The sequence below is a fragment of the Mchenga conophoros genome, linkage group LG3 (genome assembly GCF_057382185.1).
Source record: "Mchenga conophoros isolate Kocher_MC1m ecotype Shallow Benthic linkage group LG3, M_conophoros_male_GT1.1, whole genome shotgun sequence".
In the NCBI taxonomy this organism is placed as follows: domain Eukaryota; kingdom Metazoa; phylum Chordata; class Actinopteri; order Cichliformes; family Cichlidae; genus Mchenga; species Mchenga conophoros.
The window spans coordinates 49,481,688-49,501,446 of record NC_140528.1 but is presented as its reverse complement, the minus strand read 5'-3'; the positions used below and the strand labels follow the sequence as shown (position 1 = coordinate 49,501,446).

General features: G+C 37.8%; 2 protein-coding genes across 2 annotated transcripts; one reads left to right on the top strand and one right to left on the bottom strand.

Annotated features, from left to right (window-relative positions):
* The first annotated feature begins 6,686 nt into the window (after positions 1 to 6,686).
* LOC146579182 (galactose-specific lectin nattectin-like) lies at positions 6,687 to 8,720 on the top strand. The gene is made up of 6 exons (XM_085261495.1): positions 6,687 to 6,752; positions 6,847 to 6,923; positions 7,305 to 7,414; positions 7,515 to 7,649; positions 7,936 to 8,047; positions 8,379 to 8,720. The coding sequence occupies exons 1-6, from the start codon at positions 6,730 to 6,732 to the stop codon at positions 8,444 to 8,446; spliced, it is 525 nt and encodes a 174-aa protein (XP_085117621.1). The 5' UTR covers positions 6,687 to 6,729; the 3' UTR covers positions 8,447 to 8,720.
* Positions 8,721 to 15,913: 7,193 nt separating this feature from the next.
* Positions 15,914 to 18,582, bottom strand: LOC146579181 (ladderlectin-like). The gene is made up of 7 exons (XM_085261484.1): positions 18,559 to 18,582; positions 18,388 to 18,454; positions 18,251 to 18,301; positions 16,867 to 16,976; positions 16,652 to 16,780; positions 16,368 to 16,476; positions 15,914 to 16,219 (listed from the first exon to the last, which is right to left on the bottom strand). The coding sequence occupies exons 1-7, from the start codon at positions 18,580 to 18,582 to the stop codon at positions 16,137 to 16,139; spliced, it is 573 nt and encodes a 190-aa protein (XP_085117610.1). The 3' UTR covers positions 15,914 to 16,136.
* Positions 18,583 to 19,759: the final 1,177 nt, after the last annotated feature.

Below are 19,759 nucleotides of genomic sequence, written 5' to 3'. Positions count from 1 at the left end.
TGAGATAAAGCAACAGAAACTAACATTGGAAATATAACGAGACGTTTCAAAATAGATCAGTCATACAGCAAAGTTATTAATGAGCTGTGATGACATTGAGCTGTGTTTGTTTAATAGGAGTTGGTAGCAAATGGAGAGGTGATTCTTTAACTGATACAGTGGCTTTGTAAACATTCTCATATTACAGTACACAGAGTAAATCATATATTATTATGTGAAGTGGCGCGATATAAATAAAACTGAATTAAAAATTGAAAGGAATCATCTGTGCTGTAGTTGTGTTTAACTCCTGCATCTCTGTGATCACTTCTAATGACACATAAATCAATGTTCAGAATTCATGAAGTTCAGAAGTCATGCTATTGCTGTATGTGAGAAACTGACAGAAAGGATCATTAACCTCTTTTTCTCTTCGTGTCTTTTGAGCAGCTGCTTTGATAAACTACTTTTGTTTCGATTGTCATGATCACCATTGCTCTCACTGTCTGTGTGTGAGGAAATCTGAATTCTGTTTTTATGTGAATGACGCCAATCTCCCATCTGTCTTCGGCACTGCTGTCATGTGTTATCATAATCTGTTATCATTCCAGCACTGAAACAAACTAACAGTTCACCTGTAATTCAGTTAGTTTGTAATCCATATGTCTGAATTACAGATGAACGTGATTGGCTCAGACGGCTAATTTTTCTGCATTTTTATTCTCTCTTTTGTTCTGCAGCTTAAGGAATGAGGTAGTGTGTGCATTACACCAGAGATTTGGGTTTTCTTCTGCTTTTAATAAGCCTGAATAAAAAGAATGCTTGGTACTCCACTCTATTTTGCTTGTAACTGTAGGGGTTTTTTTTATATGAAATAAAACCATTTAAGCACAAACATCATAAATTATCTAAACATCATATATTATCTGAGGAGTACCAGCGAGATATAGTCAGGGTCACCTTAATGCACAACTTGGGCTCTGGAACACAAAATCTTACCATTTATATAAAGAAATTTAAAACGTTGACGCACTGATCATCAGACACCTTCACTAGACAGTGACTAATAAATCAAGCATGAGTATGAGTACGCAAATATTTGTGGAGACTTTTTTCTGAGGTAGGGTTACACCGAAGGACTGCTTTGTCACTCACTCAAGGACAAATCCTTCATCGGATGCAATATTGACCTGTCAAGGATGTGCTTATAGTTTTTATTATTGCCAATCAAGCCAGTAAAGCAAGATGTTCTTACAGCATTTAGTCAGTTGAGCAAGGTTAATAAGGTTTGTATTTTTCCACATATGTTCAGCTTTTCTACATTATCATCAATGAATATAATCATGCATCTAAGAGGAAGGATTGACAGTTTGAAATAAGCTGTATTTTAAAGGGGCTACACAGTGGAGAGCTAATCAACATATATTATTAAAACAACAAAGGTTATCACAGATTTTTGAAAGCTTGGATGTTTAGATGGATAAATAAGTGCAGAATTCAAATATCGCTTCTGAACTTCAGAATTAATTCAGAATTTAAAATATATATATATATATATAACCCATGTCTTCAGTTGTAAAAAATATAATGAAAGAAACCAATGTGATGAAGGAGGTGGTTACGTTATTGACCTTAAATAAATGAATAACCAAAATGGTGCAAGTAAATTATTTATAGACAGAACAGTTAAAATATAGTGTAACACGAAAACTGTTGGACTTGAATGACTGAACAACCCTTTGGATTATAAAACAAAAAGAGAAAAATGTTTTTTCCACAAAAAGTAAAGTTCACATAAACTATTTAAAAAACACCTTCTATGTGTTCGTTTAACTGGAGATTTGAACATTGTTTTGTGGGTCCAGTGTTTGTATGTGTGGATCTTGTTTCAGTTTCTCCAACAGTTCAGCAGTGTTGCCAGGCACTGTTATTTCCAAAGAAGAAAAATCACTGGTATTCTTTATAAAATACATAAACTGTATATCAGAGTAAAACAAGTTGTACTTACAAGGTGAACTTGAGTTTCTGCCTGAAATAAAAAGAAAAGAAATCAAAAAAAAAATTAATTCTGGAAGTAGTAACTTGGTGGAAATTGAGTATTTCTTATATAGCTTGTTTTTGCTCTACCTGATCACTCACACCATTTTATACAACATGCCTCATTAATCACAAAAGCTTTTTTTCTATAGTTAAGTGCTTTCTATCCCACATTCACACTACAGTGGAAACACTGGAGAACAACTTGGGGTTAGTATCTTGCCCAAGGATATTTGGCATGCAGACTGGAGTGCACAGGAATCAAACCCCAACCTTCTGATTAATAGATGTGCTACCTTCGTAGCTCAAGAGTTGGCAGTTCATCTTATAATCAGAAGGTTGCCGGTTCGAGCCCTGGCTTCGACAGTCTTGGTCGTTGTGTCTTTGGGCAAGATACTTCACCCGTTGCTTACTGGTGGTGGTCAGAGGGTGGTACGAGTGTCTGGCAGCCTCGTCTCTGTCAGTGCGCCCCATGGTGGCTGTGGCAACAATGTAGCTGCCATCAACAGTGTGTGAATGTGTGGACGACTGAATGTGTAAAGTGCTTTGTGGTCCTTAGGGACTAAGTAAAGCGCTATACAAATACAGGCCATTTACCTTCTGAACCACAGCCACCCTATGAGATCATATCATTCTAATTACAAGGAATTATATGGCCACTACCAGCTCCACCAACATCATCAAGTTTGCTGACGACACCGTCGTGGTGGGCCTGATCTCTGATAACAACGAGACGGCCTGCCTGAAGGAGATTAGGAATCTGGAGAACTGGTGCCAGAGGAACAACCTCCTTCTAAACGTCAGTAAGACAAAGGAGCTGATAGTGGACTTCAGCACTAAGCAGGAGAGGAACTACCAGACCCCCGTCATCAACGAGTGCCCAGTGGAGAGAGTGGACAGCTGCAAATACCTCGGAGTTCACATCACGCAGGACCTGTCATGGTCCTGTCACATCAACACTGTGGTGAAAAAGGCCCGTCAGCGTCTCTACCACCTCAGACGCTTGAGAGACTTCCAACTGCCCTCCAAGGTGCTCAGGAACTTTTACTCGTGCACCATAGAGAGCATCCTTTTTTTTTTTTTTTTTTTTTGCCTGTCCCGTTTGGCTCTTTTGCCATCAGAATTGTTGTCTAAAGGCAAAGAAAGATGCCCAACGGATTTACTTTACCAAATTGACCATCCCAGCCTTGCCGTAATGGTCTATTTGATTCACCTTTTATTGTTTATTTTATTTTCACTTACTGAATACGGGACAGACTTGACTGAGGGAAAGAAGGGGAGAAAGAAAGAGGGAAAGAGAAACAGCTGAGAAGAGGGACGGGGGAGAAGGGCAAAAAACAAAAACCAACAGAATGGGCAGAGAAAAAAAAAATGCATATATCAATAGAGAGCATCCTGACGGGAAAACATCTTAACCTGGTTCGGGAACAGCACCATGCAGGACAGACGAGCTCTACAGAGGGTTGTGCGGTCAGCTGAGCGCACCATCCGCTCCGAGCTCCCTGACCTGCACTCAATCTACAGCAGGCGGTGCTGGACCAAGGCCAGGAAGATCGTGAAGGACCTCAGCCATCCCAACAACAGACTGTTCTCTCTGCTGAGGTCAGGAAAGCGATTCCGCTCCCTGAAGACCAACACAGAGAGACTGAGGAGGAGCTTCTTCCCGCAGGTGATACGGTCTCTCAATCTCACCACCACACAGTACTGACCCACACATACAGTTCTTACACACACACTGGACATTCTGGACATTGTTTTCACTTCATCACTTAAATCACTTTAAGCATATTTGCACTGCACAAGACATAATGTGGATTGCACAACACTGGATATTATATTCTTCATTTCCAGTTAATACTTGTACAGCTGCTGTTATTGTGTGTGTGTATATATATATTTATTTATTTATTTATTTATTTATTTATTTATTTATATTTCTTCATACATTCTTATATAGTTCTATATTGTGTATTTTGTTGTACAGTTATTTTATTTTCAACTTTAATTTATATATTTTATCTTATTCTTTCCCAGTTAAATTTACCCTTCATTCTAATTTGTGTTGTACAGTTATTTCATTTTTAACCTTAATTTATATTTTATTCCTTCCTAGTTAAATTTACCCTTTTTAATTTTTCATATTTATTTCCTATCTTATTCATAGCCTTTTCCTTTTTTTTTTCTTTAGGTCACGAGCAGTTGTCCAAGCATTTCACTACATATCGTACTGTGTATGACTGTGTACGTGACAAATAAAATTTGAATTTGAATTTATTTTTTATTGCCTCAGTAGTTGGGATAATGGGCAATGAATATGACTGAACATAGGGAATGGGAGGAGCTGGTGACAGCATGAAAAGTCAAATTCTGTTGATAGCCAGAATAATTACAGTAAACATTAGAGACTGTTCATTTCTTTGTAAACAAACATTCAAACAGCAGGGCCTCATATAATATTTTCTCCCGCTCTTGTTGAACAGCTGGGTGGAAATGCTTAGAGAAGAGGAGCTAATGCTACTATCTTTTTATATTTTATGTTGTTTTTATGTTGTTTTAGTGCAACACTGGGGCCGCGAGAGCACTGCAGTTTCAAATTCTGGTGTATTATCTGTACATATGAGTTTTGCTATTAGGCAATAATTTTCTACATGGAAAGTCTGTATAATTAAAAGAAAGCTTTCTATACAACTTTGTTTTGCAATGTGAGCTTTACTTCTAATTGTAGAAGTAAATACAAATATTTTTTCTCTTATACTCGGTTTAATTCTGTTGAAAAGAGTGTCCCATTGGCAAAGCTAGTTGGTTTAGGCCTTTATTGATTTTCACATTATCTCTGAGCTGCAAACAGAAGCACTATTTAGGAAGGAAATAAATCTCGAACAGAACGAACTCTGAGAAATTCAAACATCTTCCGTCACAAGGTGAGAGTGATGAGAGAAATAAAGAGCTTCATTAAACACGTTATTGGGATAAATTCCTTTCACCCTCTGTGCAATACACAGACAACCTCACACAGGCACAGACACACACAGCGCACACTGTGGACACAGGCTGAGTACACACATGAAATGAGCACTACAAGCCTTGGGTACATTTGAGAGCTTCAGATATATAGAGTTACTTAAGGTTATTGTTGAGTGTTAGTAAAAGGCGTATACGTGACAGGCGTACTCTTTGACTTGAAATGTTTCTGAGGCCAAGGTAAGAGGGCCAGGTAGGCAGCCAAGATCAAGAAATGGACCCATCAGACCAGAATTTTTATATGTAGCAAAGAGTAGCACTTTCCATTATGAAGGACATTTGAAATAGCAGGGGTGGCTTAGGCCAGAATACGAGCCACTCTTCCACGGTACTCATGTGGCTCTGGGGCACACCACTTCTCCTGGTTGCCTGGTCCACGTCTTTGCCTTTCACCTTGAATCATGTACGCTGAAGGCTGTACTTTCCATGTCTCACCTGTGTGGACAAAACAAAAAAACAAAAAACAAATCAACTGTTAGACAGCCTATATGTTTGTCAGCAAGCTGGCTTTATTGTCCTTATTAAGGACATAGTTAAAGTCTTGTTTTCCTGAGCGAGTGATTCCGTATCCTTTTCTGAATTGCCTCCAACACTTTTATGGCATACAAACATTAGATTCATTCAGAGACTATAAACTGCCCAAAGACTGATTATTTTTATTAGTCACTTTCCCAAGGAACTTTTGTCTCAACTCCTGAGTCTGCCTTTTCTCAGCTTTTTATTGTTTCAGTTTTGAACTCAGTCAGTTAGCTGTCCTACCCCATGTGGGGTTACACCAGAGCCTGTGCCTAACCCTGCACTCATCCTTGCTCCAATGGTCAGGGTGGTCAGGACCCAGTCTATTGTTGCATCCGTACCTGTTCCTCAGGTGAGAATGACTACTGTCCATCTAACCTCTGCACCCACACTCTCCCAGGGTAAGGGAATCCTCCAGTCACCAGAGGAAGCAGCTGAGTTCAACCCCTGACTATGCATCCAGAGCTGTCAGAGTATTCAGAACACCTAGAGTTCCCAAGGTACTGTAGGAGAAATATCAAATGACAAACATAGACTCAGCAGAGACGTAAAGCTTCATTTTATCTTGCAAGAGGACTAAGAGCATTCAGAGTCTATGCAGAAACCTGAATTGGGGAAGTCTGTCACTCTTTTATACACTTCTCCTTCCTAGATGAAAATCATTGTTCATTGGTGTACTAATAGACAATCTAATGACTTTTATTTTACATGGAAGTCATTCCTAACTGTCCTTTCCTGTCTCATTTTCCAATTGGCTGTTCGCCGAATTACTCTTCAGGTTGCTCCTCAGTTTCAGGTGTGTTCCCAGTCAGAACTGGGAAGAAAAAAGAAACATACTGTTGGCATGTTTTGCCAACAGTATGTGTGGATAATGATGAGTAAAGGACAAATACATTCACCATGCAAAAAACGAAACAAAACTGTGACACAAAGATCAGGTGATGTATCTCTTTGTTGAGTCAATGTGCATAATTAAACAGCAGTGGAATTTTATCTGGGTGGAGGTGGAAAGGTTGTTATAAAGTGAAATACAAGAAAGCATGGAGCTAAAATAAATAACAGTGTATTTTTAGTGTGTTTGTTCCTGGTTTTGAGTCAAGATACAGAAACAGTATATAAGTGCTGGTGTCAGGTTTGATCAGCACCTCCACACTTGAAGGCTGAAGTTACAAGCTGATGCTGATAAGAAGGAAGATAAGGTATTATATCAAAGGCTTGCTGGAAACTGTCAAATTACTGTCTATCTTTTCTTTAATAAACTACTAGCCACTTTAAATTTTCTGATTTGTGTAGAGATACTAACATCACCATGAAGCTGCTGACTGTGTCTACACTTCTGTGCGCAATGGTGGCTCTGGGCACTGCTGCTAGTGAGTATTCCAGTATGCTGTGCATCATCTATACATCTTATGCATGAATATATTAAACTGAAAATGAATGACCAAAATCAACATTTGCTGATGTAATTTGTTTAGCACGTCGGGGTAAAGTGGCCAGTAATGGGACAGAGGCATTAATTCCAGCAGGTCACCCAAACTAATCACATTTTTATCATTCTGAACAGAAGAAAGAGTACATCAGCTTTCCTCTGTCAGTTTTACATAAATTATTTTTCATGTATGATGGACAAGTACATTTATAGCTAAAAAAAAAGTTAATCTTTAACACTTAAACATATTTTTCATGAATTTATATTTTAACATTTTTTTCTTATACAGTAAAGTAACTCAATAATCTTTGATTGCCTTCAGGAGGACATTATCTTGAGAAGAGAGCAGCATCTTGTCCAGGTGGCTGGACTCAGTATGGGAATCGATGCTTTCTCTACAATCACGATCAAATGACTTGGGCTCAGGCGCAGGTAAAGGCAGTGGTCTAAATTTATCATTTATTCTTTGTGAAATCTTAAATCTTTCTGTTTACGTTGTCATTTCTATGAACTCTGTTGATTTCCATTGTAGAGAATCTGCCGAAACATGAATGCAAACCTGGCATCTGTACGCAGCTACGACGAGTATCAGTTCATTCGACGCGTCATATCTAGTGCCACTCATGAAAGTGGACTAACATGGATTGGTGGCTCAGATGGTCAACAGGTATAATTTCACTTATCATTATTCAGATGACCCTTCCCCATTAGCAAACACTTGGTGACAGAGGCGAAGAAAAACATTTTTTAACAGAAAGAAACCTGAGGCAGAACCAGGCTCAGGGATTAGCACACATCTGCAGTAGATAAAGAGGTCTTTAAGATCAGATGGGATCTGATTTTTCAAGACTTTTAAATTCATTCTTGATAGTATTGTCTATAACTGCACATTTAGAACTTGGAACTGTAGCTTAATTTTAAGTGTATTCTTGTCTGCTTTTTCTGTTTTCTAGGAGGGTTACTGGTTTTGGATCGATGGAACCTCTTTCACATTTACGCAGTGGTGTCGGGGAGAACCTAACAACCATAGGGGAAACGAGCATTGCTTGCTGGTGAATTTTTCAGGTAAACCTTCTGTGAAATCCCTAAAAGTACAATGTATGAGCACTGTAAATGTTAAAGAAAAAAAGAAACAATACCCACAATTCCCCAAATAATTTTTATGCATTTAATGTGACAAACAGTAATGTGTGACAGAAATGTAAAACAAGTAGTGTCATTTATTTTTAACAAAGACAGCAGTTCAATTTTTTATCATATTGAATATTTACATAGTGTTTTGATGCAGCAGTAAACACATGTGGTGCTACTGTTATACAGAACAAAATATTAAGATTATTAATCATTTCTCCTTGTGATTATGATTTCAGTTCATTCTGATTTTATCTACTTACAGGAAGCAAGTGTTGGAATGATGGGACATGTGACAGCCGATTCCCATTTATTTGTGTCAAGGCCATCTGATGATTCCTGGGCTGTCATGAAGGTGTGGCCCACCTGACGACAAAGCAAATACTCTAATATATCACAATAAGAATCTGGTTCTGATTTGATTTACTTCTTTTCTTTTACTGTAATGCTGCATAAGGAATGAAGCGACACGTGACATAAACTGGAGGATCTCTTTTATCAGGAGCAAATTGCATGTGTACATGAAAGAATGCTTTTAGCAAAACTTTGTTTCCCAGAATGAATTGTTGTTTCTCATCTTCTTCATCATTAAAATCTTAAGCATTGAATCAAACTGGTCTGTGCATTTAAATGCTTAATACTCATGAGTGTACTCTTAAATTTCACATACATCTGCACTGTAAAATCTAACTAGTTCTCTGAGCTCAAAAAAAACAAAACATATGCAAACGTGTTGCCTAGAAAAAAAACTAACACTTACTTAAGATGACTAAGTTAGGACAACTTAATCATTGTGAGTACAAAGGACCAGAGATGACTTATTTTTTTCTGAGTGAGCAATACTAATTGTTTAACCACTGAAAAAGATTTCAAATTTAAAAAAATATATTTTGTGGTAGCTTACTAGTTTCAATTTTGCTTATGTTTTATCATCCTTGAACTTGAGATTTGTAGTAGAACACTTGAACACTATAAACACTATAAGTATAGCCAGGAAAAATTAACAGCACTTCTTGTAATGCAGTTAAACTCAGTCCAACTGTGATTTTCAAATGCAAAAAAGTATATCAGTAAACATCCTGGACATTGTTCTGCTCAATAACAAACAAGTATATTCCTACTATTGTAGCTTGTGCTATTTAATAATACCTAAAATAATTACTAAATTTGCATTTGCATATCTTTTGTTACACAATTGAAAACTTTAAAAAAAACTTTAAAGTATTTCTCACCCTCATGCACTAGCTCAGGGTCCCTCGACACTGCAGAATGCTAAAAGAAAGTTCATGAGTGGAAAAATTAAAGAAATGATAAGCTGTCAGCTGACCATAGTTGGTTTTAGTACATAAATATTGGCTTGACTGTATCTGGTGGGGCCAGGAACCATTTTGACAATATTAGCAGCACTAAGTCTACCCTGTTGTTGGAGTTGCGCAAGGGACCGTGATATCTTTCCATTCTGAAAGGAATTGTGTCTGCTGGTGCTTGAGAGGCAACAGCAGGGCCACCACTGTTATTCTTATCACATGAGAATGAATCAAAATCAGGGTCCTTCTCAACACAATCCTCTGTCTCTGACACATTCTCCTCTGTGTCACTTTGACTGTCAAAGAGTTGTGCCAAAACCTCACTGACAGTAAAGCTTTTCCCAGAGGACATTTTTTTTAGAGAGCATACAGATTGCAAAGTACACAGTGCGAGTAATGATTTAGATAGAAGGCTCCCTTATTTGGCTTTAGCTGTCAATGTCCTTGCTGAAAAATCCTGCCCACATTCCCCCTCACAAGAAATATCCACTCTGATACTTGGATGTGAACAACTCGCAAGCCACACTGTGGCAAATATCATAGTCCTCATGGGAATGTTGTTGGAGGCTGTGGAGAGCCGGTCCAGCCATCGCCTGCAGCTTCACTGCTTCCGCTGGCGGCTCTGGAGAGCCCTTGGTTCTTCTTACCTTGCCTTTCCCGTGTTCTGTGTGTTTTTTCCAGTCAGTCATGTCTCAGTGTCATGTCTGCGTTTCCATGTCTGTCTTGAATTTCCTGTTTTACTTTAACAGTCATGTGTGAGTGTATTCAGTTTTAAGCCCTCGCTGTCTTGTCTCATCAGATTTGGTTCAGACTAAGTTAGGGCAAGTTGTTCATTATGAGTACATGATATTAAGATAACTTTATTTTTCTGACTGAGCAATACTAAAGGAATTCCACTGACATAACATTTTTTAATGTAACTGTCATGGTTCTAGGTCATTTTGACCCAGCATTTTCAGTTTCTTGTATTTTTATATTTATATGTATTATGGTTTATGTTCTGATTCTTTAGTTATCTGAATATTATAATTCTATGTTTCAGTTTTTTGTGGTTTAGGGTTTTGTTTTTAGGTTTTGTGTCTTGTGCCCTCGTGTTTAGTGTAGGTTTAGTTCAGTGTCAAGTCTGCGTCTGAATTGTTTCTTGTTTCCTATTTTACTTTGAAGGTCCATGTCTTATTTCATTGTATTCAGTTTTGCTTCCCCCCGTCTTGTCAGGCTTATCAGGTCCCGCTGTGTTCCCCACCTGTGTGTAATCTCCCTGTGTTCTTCTGCATGTATTTAAGTCGTGTCTACTTTTGTGCTGATTGCTGGTCTGTCTGTGTATCAACCGTGTGTTCTCCCTGCTGTCAGCCTTCATGTGCCATCGCCCACCTTCCTTTGTGTTCAGGTTTGCTGTTTAGTAGTGACGGGCAGATGAAGCTTCATGAAGCACTGAAACTTTTCATCCAATTGGTTCACCCCAGTGCAAAGCTTCTTGAAGCTTCATTTGCTCTAGTAGGACACCTACTGGACGTAAAAATATTAGTTGGCATGAATTTGAAGAGTGTGGCCTTTTGCACACACTCTGTAAATGTCAACAACAAAAGGAGTGTGTAAAACATGTATATTGTATTGATGGCAGTATACTGTGTATATTTATACTGGCAGTATGTAAAATGATTATTTGGAAATGCTTAAAATGGAAACAATCATTTACTGTGAGGTGAGGTGTGGTTGGGGTGTGGACAGTGGTTGTGCTTTTGTAACGTTGAAGTATGGACAGCTACACACTGAGGCTTTGAGCCTCAGTCCTGTCCACATTTTATTCTGTAAAAACTAAATTTTCACTGCTTTTATGACCTTTTTAGTGGGGAGAACATAACTGGGATTTAATGATTTAACAAATCTTTTAAATCTTTTGTCCTCCACAATGCTAAATGGCTGGGAGGCAAGGCAAGGCAAGTTTATTTGTATAGCACAATTCAACAACAAGGTGATTCAAAGTGCTTTACAGAGACATTAGAAACAAAAACAAATAAAAGGCATGATTTAAAATTGATTAAAACAAGCAAGCAAACAAACTAACTAATTAACAAACAAACTGCCACCAGAAGTTCTTAGGTGGCTGCCTTAAAACTGTTTTGCATGCTCCTGTGTCGCATACTGTTGTTGGAGCGACAGTTGAGGCTCATCAGCGTCGTGAGTCCTCAATCACCATGCTAACCAGGTCTTTATCTATTTGAGATTGTTCTCCTGAGGAAAGACAATAAAGACACACAAATATAAATATCACACACATAACTTATAACAGCTGTATAATATTGTTATATCATTTAGTAACTGTTGTAATAGTAATTTTACAATGTATGTTGAAGGGATATTACTGCCCTCTGTTGGTGTCTTTGTGCATTACATGCAATAAAAGGTGTTCGTTAAAAACATCAGGTTATGGGCCCAGAGGTCGCCAAGGGAAGCTGCTAACATGTTTTCTTTTGGGAGTCATAAACAGAATTGTGGGATTCACAATGGAAGATAGACTGTTTATTGACAAGCTGAGCAGACTGGAGAATTGGGCAACGTGGAAATTTCAACTGGAGCACCTGTTGAAGGCAAAAGGACTGTGGGGTATGATAGGGGAGACGGAGCAGTTAGCTGTGGATGCTAATGCCCAAGCACGAGCTGAATTTGAACGGAAGAAAGAAAAGGCTTTTTCAGTGCTGGTACTGAATGTAAGTACACCCCAATAGTACTTGATAACAAACTGTAAGACCCCCAAAGAAGCATGGGAGATGCTAAAAGCACAGTTTGAAAGAGATACTGTTGCTAACAAGCACCGACCGGCTTTAACTCTTTAAAACCGGTCAGAGTGGGCACGCTCTGTTTTGCGTAACTATTTTTAAATCCCGGTAGCACTGCAACCACGTAAGCTAGCGCAATAATTTTCATAGTTCACGTCCATCAGCGTGAACTATCGCATCTCCGCCATGACCTGCCCGAAACCGGAAGTGACGTCATTTTCGCGGAAATGTAGTTTTTTACCATCAAGGCCTCATGAGCCTATACTGGTGTTTTTAAAAGTTATGTTTGACTTTATGACTTTCTTTGTCGTTTCTGGGATGCTTAGGACTCAAATTGCACTGCTGGAAATAGTTTATTTTGATGCATATGCTGCTTTTTTGCAAATTTGCATTATAATATTTATTTTCGTTTTTCCTGCAGTGTATAGAAATTGGTGTATTTCATAAATAAAACTATGAAGACACTTAAAATAAATTTCCTGTGGTAGGAAACTATTTTGTGCAACTTTTTTGTATTTACAGTTTTGAGGGATAAGCCTCTTAAATTTCTCTAACTAGAAATATATGTTAAAAAACAAAAATGATTTTCAATTTCTTTGTAGTTTATTGCACTTTTTTGCAATTTATGTAATTACTATGCACTTAATGCATGCATATTATTAAAATTTGGGCTATAATGGTTGTATTGACGTATAGCAACTTGAAAAGCTCCCAAGAATGGCTCCACAGCAGGTAAAAATATAATATAAGCTCTGGCGGACTTGGTTCTATGGTAGGTCTTAAAGGGTTAATACAGCTTTTTTCTTTCTTTTTCTCTTTTTTAAGCCAGTTTATTCATTTACCAGTTTATTCATTTACCAGTTGATTTATTTACGTGCAAACAGGACAGGAAGCCTGTGTTTAAACATTACTCATGGCACATTCTCTAAGAATAGTCATACATTAGAAGGGTTGATCAATGTGTCCTCAGATAATCCCCTCTGCCTGCCCTCCCATGGGTCTAACTGGATACAGCTTTGACCTCTCTGAGAGAGTCTGTTTGATCATCTTCCTGGGCTAAGCTGCCATCACATCCTGACCACCGTTGATAGGCCCAGCTGGTTACAGGAAGTGGTGAGCTTATAGACTGCACAGTCATGTATTGCGGAATAGTCTGCACTGCAGAAATATAATAATTGCAGTGCTGGGGTTTATGTACTATGATCTAATTTATCTTAGCTGTATTCCACCACTCTTCTGTTAGTGAGACATTATGACAAAACCCTGTTAGCACTCTGAGTATCCCCTGTGAGCACCCCCCCCCCCCCACCCCTTTGCTTTTTCATATCTGAAGATGAAACGAAATGTCCCTAACTGACTTAAACCACCTTAAGCAGCAAAAGGATCAAATTTGCAGAACTATTTTTAGGATTTCTTTAAGAATTTATTTTGTGGTAAACTGATGACGGTATCGCTCAGGTTTCACAGAGCTTCATGTAAAGCAGACACTCCCTAGCAGATCGTTACATGGAGAAACCTTTGGAATGCAAGCATGCTGATCCACACAGGTGTACACATGGGTATTCACAGACGCGGACTACAGCTTTCTTGGCTGCTGCCTCAAAGCACATTGTGCGCTGTCTATCTTGCGTGCTGCACAATATCGTTTATTATTTAATATCTACTGATATCTACTGCTAGCTAGTTTATTGTGATGGTGCTTTTTTTTTTCTTATTATGTTGCTCTTTGTTGTTTGCTTTCTCTTCTGTTTTTTTTTCTCCATACAGGTGATCCAGGTGTTTTTTTTTTTTTGTTTGTTTGTTTTTTTTCTCTCTTCCCCCCCTTCTCACCGTCTCTTCTCCCCTTTGGTTTTCTTTCTCTCCCTCTCTTTCATTCTTTCTCCCTGTCCTATCCCACAGTCATGTCTGTCCCGTTTGTAACAACTGAAAATAAAATAAATTCATAATTATAATAAAGGTCAATCAAATGGACCAATATGGCAAGGCCATGATGATCCACTTGGTAAAATAAATCCGCTTGGCATCTTTCTTGGCCTTAAGACAACAATTCTGATGGCTAAAGATCCAAACGGGACAAAAAAGAAAAAAGAACACTAATGTCTTTTTGTGGTTTATTCACATGCAACTATGGGCACAACTAATGTTCTGTGCGCACATTTTGGTTAATCAGTCACTGCATACACAGACAAGTCAGATACAAAGTAAAGTGTGCATGTTAGTCCCCATAGGGAAATAGTTCCTCTGCATTTAACCCATTCACCCAGTGAAGCAGTGGGCAGCCACCAATGCAGCGCCCGGGGAGCAGTGTGTAGAGACGGTACCTTGCTGAGGGGTACCTCAGAGTAGCCGTTCAGTGGAGTCGAACCCCCGACCTTCCGGTCATGGGGCCACCACTCTACCTACTGAGCTATCCCTGCCCAAGGGGATGTAATCATCCTAGGGAACAATCGCTAGTGTGTATGCGTAATTATTCCCTAAAAGAAAAGGGATTCATAAATATTGCAAAGTTCAGTATATTGAAAATGTTGGTCAAAGGACTGTCAAATTCCTCTTATTTGCATGTTTCGTTGCTGTCTCTTTAAAAGTTCACATCAGGTTTATGTTTATGTCCAGTACAAAGATGACTTGAATATAATAGCATTTCCTCTTTATCAGATGTTAGTCACTGTGGTTTTACACACAGGCTATTCATGACTGCATTTTGAGGTATGGGTTGCATGTTAGATGCAGACATACCAACCATAACTTCTAAAATGCTCGTTAAAACCAAAACTGTTATTGCACCTTTACCTTCATTGTGCAAGACAGCATGCTGGTAGCCTACATTTAAGAATCATTATTTATGAGCTTTGAATTTTTGATGCTTTATTACACTTTCTTTTTTGAAAAAGGCAAACAAAAGCAAACAGCCAGAACACAAAGTTGTAAAACCCACCCGATCGACCAAAATCAACTCAAAATTCTCCCACACAACAGAACCTCCTCTATTCCTCGCTGGCTCCAAATCTCTCAGTGGAATGATCAGTGGTTCGCTATCTGTCACCATCAAAACACCACAAATCCCGTGAATGATTCATTTCCTTATAAACCATTGAATCAGCAGTTAGACTCTAAATGAAGCTTCGGACGTCACTGATCGCATGACTCTGGCCAGACGAATCAAGCTTCGACACAGTGCTTCTGAAGAAGTGTGTTGATTTTTTTGACACCCGCACCGGAGCGTCAGCTTCAAGCGGGCCATCACTACTGTTTAGTTTTCCCCAGTATAGATTATCTTTAGTTCCATTTTGCCATTTTCACCTTGTGCTTTATTTTGCAATAAACCTTCTTCACATCTCAGCCTGCTCTTGGGTCCCCATATATTTCCTCCACACAGCTCACTTCACTAGCCGTGACAGTAACTACATGAAAATACAGATTTTGTTATAACTTACTATTTTCAAAATTGTTTCTAGCAAATGTATTGCAACTTAAGTACCACATTTCTTTTTTTTTTATCATACCAAGTTTAACTGTTACAGAAAGACTAACAAAGACATATAATTTCCAAATCAGCATTACTGAGCTAGACAATAAAAAACAGTAAGTGCAGGTAAATATTACCCACTCAATAAGTACCCCAAATTAATGCATGTTATGACTATTGAATTTATATGTAGCTACACAACAGACACAGGTAGATGCTTGCCCAAAAGCTTTAATGTAGCAAGAAGGAAACTTAAAAACAAAGAATTAAAACAGAATAGTTTTCTTGGAAGACAATACAAAGAAACATGGTAAAATCAGTCTACTGATGACACAATCACACTTCTGTTGACTTGTGATTTTGTTGTTTAAGTGTTAAACAGAGAGGAAAATAGAATGCTGCACATAAAGATATAGGAGCAAAACAGAAACATTGTATTTCAGTCTGCTGTTTTGATTCAGATTTCATGTGTGTCAGTCCAGGAGTCCTGATCTCTTCTTGGCACAGACAGAAGGACGGAGATTATCACACCACACATCATCCCAGCATTTGCCATCTGTGAGGTTCAAAAGCAGAAATCAGTAAAATGTCACACAAAGTGTTAAAGATGCAATCCAAAGCAAGATTGTAAGTTTTGATTTATGTAGTATTTTATTTAAAGCACTTAAATTATTCACAAATTAAGCAACCATGTTCTGAATTACCACTATAATTAATCTGTAGGCAAAATGGACGGGAACCACTAATGGGCTCTCCTGGGCACCAGTTTGTGTACTGGAAAGGCCTCCCATCACTCCAAAACCAAATATGCTCCTGAAATTAAACACAGCATTAGTTCAAAAGGTCAAGCGTTGTCACAGTCCCTGTATCAATGTAACCCATCTCCACCCTAGATCCTCTATTCACATATTTTTTTGACAAAATGTAACATCTTCTATCATTAATACAAAAAGAGAAATACTGTGTAAAAAAAAATTTAAAAAAGTACCCCTGGTGCATTGGTTCCTCCAACCCAGGTTGTTTGGTAGCCATGAGGAGCAGTCATCTTCTGAATCATATGGTATTCGCTGCTGCTGTGCACAGATACGAGGTTTGCGTCCATGGACAAGCAGTTTCTCTTCAATGGAGAGTGGAGTTTTATTCATGTATGTATTTTATGTATTTTAATCAAGTGTTGAAGACAATACAAATAAGTTAACCCACCTCAGCTCTAGGCCAAGTCATGGATGTTGGAACGTAAACAAAGCAGCGATCTCTAAACTCAGTCCAGCCATGAGGGCAACCACCGGATGTCTTGATTAGGTCACGCTTTGCTGGGGGTCAGTAAAAAGTTGTACATGTTGTGTCTCCAGTTGATATCTTATTTTGTAATATCTTAATCCTGACATCTACTATAAATGAAAACGATCATACAAGAAATATCTTAAAAAATAAACATTAGTTAAATGATCGACAATGAACAGAATATTTTGACTCCTTTACATTTATATAAGTGTAATTCTATGCATGCCTCTGTAAACTTTATAGTGATTATTAGTGATGTGCGATACCACTGATTCCCTTTCCGATCTGATACCGAGTAAAATTCAGGGTGGTATCAATGATACTGATCCGATACTGGTACTCTGTACAAAAACGTAATGTTTCATTGTATTTCATAATACAATATATAATTGTATTATGTAATTGTAATAATAATATAATAATAGAGCTTCATAATGATTATAGGACATCAGATAACTGATGTCCTATACGAGGTTAGTGGTGCTGCCACAACATCTCACTGTCTCGCCACATATATTGCAAACCACGTCTTGGCTGTTTGTGGAGGTAAAATACGTCCACACATGACTCCATTTACGCTCAGCCATTGTTGTGAGTGCGCACGAGGTGCTGCAACACATTTATACAGTTGTATTTTGCATTTGACTATGAAAGGCGTAAGAGGAAGTAGTTCCTTCCAATTTAGACAATCCGAATGATATGGTTTCTTTCCACTCTGTTCCTGTTAATGATAAACTACAAATTTATCGCAAAGTGCTAAAATATCGATATTTTAATATGAGAATCAATTCTAGAACATAAACGACTTGTATCGGAAGAATCGATAATTCAGTATCGATCCGCACACCACTAGTGATTATTAATAATGCCTTTCTAGGTATTAAAATGATAGATTATTTATACAGTACCTTTAAAAAGGATTTGCAAAGTTGACAAACACAATCAAGGAAGAAGGTAAATTCAAACAGAGAGTTAAAATGTGAGTTTAAACCAAACTAAGTACAGTATCAAGAAAATGTGAATTAAATAAAAAAAAAACCACAAAACTTTGACTGTGTTTGTGAAACGCAGAAACTGCTCTGCGTTTCATTTTCTCTCACTCTCTCTCTATCTAACTTTCCCATATTCTCTAGTGCTACACGCTCTTTTATATTCAGCTATTTTTTAGAAATAAAATGTATTCTTTTCTCTTCTTATAGTGTGTCCTTTGTACTATAAACTGAGGTGCACATCTTCCATGAGAAAGGTGCTTTTCTTTTCTTTAGAGATGTGATTACTTTTAGTCAGGAAAATGTCCACTAACCTCTTGGGATGAATCCCTTTGCACCACTGCTGACCTCTTTATCTGGCAGAGCTGAACAAATTAAAACAGCAATTGTTGACTGATTATTGAAATACTTACACACACTTGCATATTGCAACTTGTCCTGCAGTACTCACCAGCAGCAGTGGTCAGAGCAGTCATTACACAAAGAAGTGTAGACACACTGAATAGCTTCATTTTCATCTGTGTAAAAAAACAGAAATGTTAAAATAAGTGATGGTTCAATAAGAAAAGAGAGACGATAATTTATGGGTCTCCTTCTACAGAAAGGTCTGCTCTCTTTTCACCTTTTCAGTCAGTAGCTTCAGCATGGAGGTGATAACAGCTCTAAGATTATTGGTTATATACTGTTTCATATATTTACATAGTTGCAAAACCGGAAACCACCCTCTTTCTCAACAAGAGATGACACAATACCACTTTTTTATGTCCAATACCAATATCATAAATTTGGATATCTGCCGATACCGATACGTTTCCGATATAGTGTAATTATAAATAAATAAAACTGTTTTTAATATCTTGGTGCACTTTGTATAAGTTCATACTCAAGTTTTAAAAAACAAAACACTAAAGCTATTCTGTTATACTTGTATGAAAAAAATAACTGTCTCTCTGTCTCTCTTCCTTCTCTCACCCCAACCGGTCGCAGCAGATGGCCCCTCCCCTCCCTGAGTCTGGTTCTGCCGGAGGTTTCTTCCTGTAAAAAGCGAGTTTTTCCTTCCCAATGTTGTTAAAATTGAATTGAATTGAAATTGAATTAACTGTTGTTTAAATATCTTGTTTAAAGTTCAAAGAGAGAGATTAGTGATTTCTGGTGCCACCTTCTGACCAAAATGTTTTGTACTCCAAAAATAAAAATGTAAAGTTGTTGCTCTGTCTCAGTTTTTCCAGATGATAAACAAATTGTAATTTCTTTAATTGGAAGTTCATTGCCCAACTTGTCCTGTATTTATAAAACAGAGGTTTCTTTAGACAAATGTTAACAGAAAACTGTTAACATTTCCTAAATTGAACAAAAGTGCTTTAAAAACAGGATATTCCACATTTAGGTTAAGAAATACATCAGGGGGATTTCAGAGGGTGACTGGTTGTAGTAATAGAAGGCATGTGTTAAAAACCAGTTATGATTAAAAGCTTTGTGTTCATTATCAATGCTTTGTGCAGTAGTTGGCACTGTTTCACAGCAAGAAGAATCCAGCAGCCAGCCAGGCCTTGCATGTTCTTCTTCTTCCTCTGCTCTTTTTGGGTTCCTTGCCTTCGTTCTAGAATACAACAACATAAGTGTTAGTTTCATTCTAAATAAATTTCTGAAACATTAATTAAGTTTTATTAATGTCAGCTTGTTTATGCATGAATGCATTTTAGAAAGGACATGCAGGCATTCTGATATTTCCCTCTGCCTTATTACTGTAGATTTCTTTTTCAAAGTTCAAGTAGAGAGTTTATTAAATACCAGCAACAGCAAAATCCATGAATTTGTCCAAA

Coding starts and splice junctions, on each gene's coding strand:
- LOC146579182 (XM_085261495.1), top strand. CDS start 6,730: ATGCTGATAAGAAGGAAGATAAG. Junction 6,924..7,304: donor GGCTCTGGGCACTGCTGCTA/GTGAGTATTCCA, acceptor GATTGCCTTCAG/GAGGACATTATCTTGAGAAG. Junction 8,048..8,378: donor CTTGCTGGTGAATTTTTCAG/GTAAACCTTCTG, acceptor ATCTACTTACAG/GAAGCAAGTGTTGGAATGAT.
- LOC146579181 (XM_085261484.1), bottom strand. CDS start 18,582: ATGCTGAAGCTACTGACTGAAAAG. Junction 16,977..18,250: donor AAAGGGATTCATCCCAAGAG/GTTAGTGGACAT, acceptor ACTGACCCCCAG/CAAAGCGTGACCTAATCAAG. Junction 16,477..16,651: donor GAGGAACCAATGCACCAGGG/GTACTTTTTTAA, acceptor GTTTAATTTCAG/GAGCATATTTGGTTTTGGAG.